Raw genomic sequence first — 6,441 nt, forward strand, 5'->3', positions numbered from 1 at the left:
TGGCTCCCAAGTCCCTCGCAATAAACACCAAGCCCTGGACGCCCTGGCAGGCAGGTCCGCCCACACACGCCGCCAGCCTCTCTGTAAGCACGGGCTCGGCCCCTGCAGGCCGCTGGCTCCACACTCCTCTTTCCTCGCCCCTGGGCCCCTCCGGGCTCTACTGCTCGGTCCTTTAGGAGCTTCACTACCTGCCTAAGCCCAACTCCCGGCCCCGCCCCCAAATCCTGCGCTCTGCCTGCGGCATCTTCCCCGGCCGCTCCTCTCCGCCCCAGGCCCAGGCCCCGTCTCACTGCGGGCCCGGGCCTCCCTCACCTGAACCGCCCTCACACCCTGCCATCTGCTCCAGGTCCTCTTCACTCACTGCCTTCCGAGTCCCTTCTCCACCATCTCAGACCCTCCGGCCGAACGCCCACCGCAGCCCCTCCTCACCTGTGGCCTGGGCCACCGCCTTGAGAAGGACACCATCCCCGACGCCGAGCTCCAGGCCCTGCTGGGGGGGCCCGAGGCAGTTGAGGCTGAGGTAGAGGATGGGGAGGAGGTCTGGGGGCGACAGGGCCACCACGGAGCGAAGCAAGTTGCTCAGCGTCTCCACCATCCGGAGCCTGGAGGAGGAGAGGGACTGCCAGGCCAGGGACAGAGCCGGAGGCACCCGCCCCGCCCGGCCGGCCGGATTCCTTACCGAGCAGAAACCTCCTCGATCTTCTCGAACGTCCGGGCCACCGCCAGGTAAGGGACCCTGGGGAGGGGAGGGAGACACAAGAGCAGCATGGAAACCCACGCTGTCCTCCACCCACCTGCCTCCCCGAGGACGGCCTTGCGATACCCAAATGCATGCCCACCCCTGATCCCGCCTGCTCCCCGGGGTTCTCTCTGTCCCCTTCAATGCTGTTCTGTCCCCAAAACACAGAGGAGACCCCGGACAGTGTCCTGCGACTGGTCTCCTGAGAGGCCGCCGCAGCGACAGGGACTGGAGTACAGCAGGGCGGCCAGGGCGAAGCCTCACTTCTGGCCCTGCGTCCAGCACGCGTCCTGGACAGGATGGTAGTTTTTCTTGGCAGGGTTGTAGCTGGATGGGTCCAGGGGGCTGCGGAGGCAAAAGGGAGATTAGATGAGGTCGATGCTGGGCCTCTCACCAGCCCCTCCCTCGCCCACTCTGGGTGGGCAGCACGAGGGGGAGGTCATTGGGCGCTGTGCTAAGAGCACACAGCTGTTAGCAATCAGTCCTGCAGGTACGGGCTCTTCTACATTTTCCAGACCAGGAGACTGGGGCCCAGAGTGGTGAAGCAGTTCCCCCGGGTCACACAGCTAGTAGCAGGGCTCCAGACCGCTCTGACCCCTACATCACAGCCTCACGCTGACCCTGTCAGAGCCAGCACAGCCCCAACTGCAGCCAGACCATCTGGTTCAAATCCCTGCTGCGTCACCAACCAGCGGTGACACCTGGAGGAGTGGCTTCTGTCTCCAAACCAGTGTCTCTATCTGTACAATGAAGCCACCAAAATCCTAGTGACATGCTGTCATACGGGTTAAGGAAGAGATAGGGTAAGGATTCTCGCGAGGTGCATTTTGTGGGGATTATTTGAAAAACAACACTGATGCTCTGGCCGGTGTTTCTAAATGGTTAGAGCATCTGCCTGCAAACCGAAGGGTCGCAGGTTCGATTCCCGGTTAAGGGCAGGTACCTGTGCTGCAGGTTTGATCTCCGACCCCAGTCCGGGCACATGCAGGAGGCAACCAATCAAAGTCTCTCTCTCCTTGATGTTTCTCTCTCTCTCTCTCTCTCTTCCCTTCCCTCACCCCCCCGCCCGGACCCCCCTTCCATTCTTTCTAAAAGGTCAATGGAGCCAAAACCGGTTTGGCTCAGTGGATAGAGCGTCGGCCTGCGGACTGAAGGGTCCTGGGTTCGATTCCAGTCAAGGGCATGTACCTGGGTTGCGGGCACATCCCCCCGTGGGAGATGTGCAGGAGGCAGCTGGTCGATGTTTCTCTCCCATCGATGTTTCTAACTATCTATCTCTCTCCCTTCCTCTCTGTAAAAAATCAATAAAATATATTTAAAAAAATAAATAAATAAAAAAATAAAAGGTCAATGGAAAAAAATATCCGCCGGTGAGGATATTTAAAATAAATAAATGTAATCCTGACTCCCAGCCTCAGGCCTGTATCTATTCCAAAACTGGGGACCGAAGGTCACATGAGAAGACTCCCGATTTTTCAGCTCTTCCACTGATTCTTCTGCAGACAGGACTGTGGATGGAACAGGTGCAGGGCTGTGCACAGTGAATTGTACAGACTCTGTGTTGAGTAAGTGTAGCTGTTATGGCTTTTTTTTTTTTTTTTATTGATTTCAGAGAGGAAGGGAGAAGGAGAGAGAGATAGAAACATCAATGATGAGAGAGAATCATTGATTGGCTGCCTCCTGCACATCCCCTACTGGGGACCAAGCCCACAACCCAGGTATGTGCCCTTGGCCGGAATCAAACCTGGGACCCTTCAGTCCGCAGGCCCGATGCTCTATCCACTGAGCCAAACTAGTTTAGGCGGCTGTTTCTATGTTACTACAAGAGGCAGCAGAGCATGGTGGGTAAGAAACTACAGCCAGACTGCCTGCTTCATCCCAACTCTGCCACACTCCCCGTTTGCAGCCTAAGCAAGGCCCTAAACTCAAGTCATAGTAATAACAGTAACAACAGCAGCCGCTATAAACCTGCTGAGCTTGGCCGGAGCCGAAGCCTCGTCTACATGCTTCCCGCCCTCAGGAGGAGACGGGCACAGGGAGGCCGTCACTCCCGAGGCCACACAGCTGGCAAGGGTGGAGCTGGGCTCTCAGCTCTCCACGCTGCCCTGCCTCCACGCTCACTCCCCTCGCTGCGAAAAGGGATACCAACTGCATCCACACACCGTGGTGCCGTGAGGAGCACAGAGGCCCACGGCCTAGCGCCTGGGACACAGTTAACAGGGATGTTAACTTCCTGTCATCAATACGTCCCACTTCAAAGGTGAGGAAACTGGAGGTCCCGCAGGTCGGCCTGTCACCTCTAGGCAGCTGTCAGACACAGACCAGTGATCGGGCTGGGAGTGAGGTAAGAAAAAGGGTCGCAGCATCACAGGAAATGAGGAACGAGACATGAGACGTCGTCTCTGGTAGAGAAACATCTGTACGTGCACCAGCACAGACGCACACCCAGGAGGCACGACGGGGCAGTGGTGAAGGGAGAGCCCAGGCTTAGGAATCGGGGGACATGAGTCCCAGGCCTGGCCTTACCCCCACCTCCCTGTGGGACTCAGGGAAGCCGACCGAACCTCTCTGGGCTCATGTTCCAATGCCTGTGAAATGGCTAAAACACCCGCCTCCTCCACAGGACGGCTGCAGAGGAAGAGAGCCTTCAGCTGTACCTGACACAGTACGTGTTCAAGAAAAGGAGCTCGCTGCCCTGACCGGTTTGGCTCAGTGGATAGAGCGTCGGCCTGCGGACTGAAGGGTCCCAGGTTCGATTCCGGTCAAGGGCATGTACCTGGGTTGCGGGCACATCCCCAGTGGGGGTGTGCAGGAGGCAGCTGATCAATGTTTCTCTCTCATCAATGTTTCTAACTCTCTACCCCTCTCCTTTCCTCTCTGTAAAAAATCAATAAAATATATTAACACTACGGTGTCGGGTGAATTTCCCGCCAAAATATAAGATGGTGCGGGCAATTATTTAGGTTTCCCGCGCAAAATCAGAGTTAGTTTAAAATGCCTATATCTTTTGAAGTATGGGTTCGATTGAAATGAAATTTTCGGTTTCTTGTGTAAAAAATGAATATTCAATCACAGACATTTTTTTATCTATTCAGTACATAAATAATTCGATATATATAAACTAAATACGAAAAACCCAAAAAATACTTATTACCTAAAAATATACACATATTTTTAAAGTTTAAAATAAAATTTTCATAATAAATCAAAACAAATAGAAATTAATAGTTTTTTAGCGTATGATATTTTTCAAAACACGCCCCTTTATGTAGAGGTATATTGCAAAATTTGCACATGTAGCGTGTCTCACTGCGCAATTTATGAACGGAACATACGCGACACCTTCTCAAAATGTTTTTCTTTTTTCCACTTCCGACAATTGCCTGTAACGTATGCTTTCTCATGTCCATCGATAGCCTGCATGGTGGATCAGATGTAGGTGGTTTAGCCCGCATTCCAGAAGTAGACGGTACTGGTTGAAGGTCTGGAACAATGTCCATGTCCTCTGGAATATCATCCGTCAACCAGCGGATAGCTGTTTGTTTCAAAAACATTTTAAAACCCATTTTTCTTTGCCTCACTGATTTGTAAACTGCATAAGAATTAAATAATGCGCAATGTATCATATACATTGCCAACCTTTTTGTCCATTTGACTGTCCTCCGCAATATCGAATAATATGAAAGGTATTGGTCGGCCCGGTCAACACCTTTCATATGTTTATTGTAGTCAATGAGTGCATTCGGTTTGACAATTTTCTTTTTTGATGTTCTGTCAATATTCTGACTTTCTTCCATCTCCGCAGAATGAATCGAAGAAATCAGGTATACAGGCTTTTTTGATTGCCACACTTGTAACAATATATCATTTTTCCTTATAAATTTTGTTTCACCTTTTTTCAAAGAAATTGTTTGAAAATCTTTAGGTATACCTCGATTTTTCCGGATTGTTCCACATATTCTGAATTTGTTTTTCATAAGTGCTTCACAATTTGCGACGCTATTATTATAATTGTCCATATATATATGGTACCACGAATCAGTGTATGGAGACACTACTGTTTGTATCGTTTCCAATAATCGCTTTCCTTCGCCGCAATACATTTCCATGTTACAGATATATCCTGTATCACTTTCGCACAACAAACGAACCAATATTCCATATTTAACGATCTTGCCAGCATTATATACCCTAAAGAATAATCTTCCCCTCCAAGGTACGATCCCTTCATCTAGTGATAATTGCTGATGAGGTTTGTAAATATTTATAAATTTAGGCACAAAATAATCTAGTACTGGTCTCACTTTGCAAAGTCTATCTGATTCATTTACGATATCCGCATTATTATTGAAGTGCCAAGCTTTCCATATCTGTCGGAACCTGTCTCTCGTCATCGTTTTACCAAAATATGGCATCTCCGTCCATGGCTCCGTGGTCCAATAGTCATCTCTTCTATCTTTGCGCACCTGTCCCATGAGAACAATTAACCCTAAAAACTTCTTCATCTCTTGAGGGGTTATATCTTTCCACTTTAGGCTTTCTTTTGAAAGTTTGAAATTATTCCTATTTTGATTATAATACCTGTTTGACTCCTCTACAAGAAATTCAAAAAAATCATCTCCGATAAATAATTTCACGGCATCTTCTATATTATTTATAACAGCATCTGTGTTTAATCCTTGATGCCCTAAAAAATCTTCTAAGACCGGTGGATTATCAACATGCGACCATTCTTCTCTCCCGCCTTCTATATCTGACTCTGAGTCAGAGCTGGAGCTCGAAATTCTTCGTTGCCTCAATGTCCTGGGACGCACCATTACTTCATCATCACTAGAATCTTCATCACTTGTACTCGCATTTTCAAGATCGCTATCACAAGAATAATTGGACAACTTGTCTGCACAAAACTCATCATCACTATAGTCTGAATGCTGCGACATTCTAGGTTAAAAAAAAAAAAAGAAAGAAAGAAAAGGAGCTGGCTGCAGTGCAGTCACACACTGAAATGAAGCCACTTAATCTCACTTAGGTCTCCACTGGGGTGCAAAACTGACATTAAGAATCCCCCAAACTTTTTTTATTAGTATAATTAAAGCTGAAAATTTTCTGTGCAGTGATGATCTGTCTCCTTTTTGGAGGCTTACAGTAAAATCAAAGCGGTTTGGACTCGCTGCCTGATCCTTTCCAATCCACTGTCCTCTCTACTCAACAAGACACTGACTCACCCCGTGGACGCCTCCTTTCTTGGGGTGCCAGGCCCCTCTTCTTTCACTTCCTTTTTGATTGCCGGCTTCCGGGGGGCTGGGAAGGAAGCCAGAAAATTGTGGGTCCTTCTCCTTCTGACAGCCCCCATCCCACACCCCTCCCCAACTCTCAATAGCCAGTGACAAGCCAGGAGATGTAGTCATTAGACTTTCTAACACAGGAAGCCAATGGACCTGCAGCTCTCTCTGGAGAAAGGCCGCCCGCCTCCTCCCAGCACCGCCCAGGGGAGGGGAGGCAGGAGAGAAACTCACTGAAGAAACTGCTGAGCATCTTGGGAGCTCTGGGGGGCGGCTTGGCCTGCTCCTCGTCCTGGGGCTCCTGCTTCACCACCACCACGGGCTCTGAACCGCTTTCTGTCGGCGGCTCAGCTTCTAAAGCGAGAGGTCAGACGATGCTGCTGCAAACTGTTCCCACCCTGAAGCTTTTTACTGTTTAAA

The 6,441-nt window shown here is 49.9% G+C and overlaps 1 protein-coding gene across 1 annotated transcript in view; it reads right to left on the reverse strand.

Moving 5' to 3' along the window:
• Nucleotides 1-413: 413 nt before the first annotated feature.
• The window catches only part of LOC102424812 (DNA ligase 1-like), a gene marked incomplete at its 3' end in the record, with an annotated part of 14,452 nt that continues 8,424 nt past the window's right edge, over nucleotides 414-6,441 (reverse strand). The window contains exons 5-9 of the mRNA XM_023749123.1: nucleotides 6,256-6,375; nucleotides 5,965-6,040; nucleotides 1,004-1,084; nucleotides 680-736; nucleotides 414-602 (exon numbers count right to left, since the gene is read on the reverse strand). Of these exons, the coding sequence (XP_023604891.1) occupies nucleotides 414-602; nucleotides 680-736; nucleotides 1,004-1,084; nucleotides 5,965-6,040; nucleotides 6,256-6,375 (523 nt within the window). The remainder of the gene's footprint in view (nucleotides 603-679; nucleotides 737-1,003; nucleotides 1,085-5,964; nucleotides 6,041-6,255; nucleotides 6,376-6,441) is intronic.

The sequence above is a fragment of the Myotis lucifugus genome, unplaced genomic scaffold (assembly GCF_000147115.1).
Source record: "Myotis lucifugus unplaced genomic scaffold, Myoluc2.0 scaffold_3031, whole genome shotgun sequence".
Classification (NCBI taxonomy): domain Eukaryota; kingdom Metazoa; phylum Chordata; class Mammalia; order Chiroptera; family Vespertilionidae; genus Myotis; species Myotis lucifugus.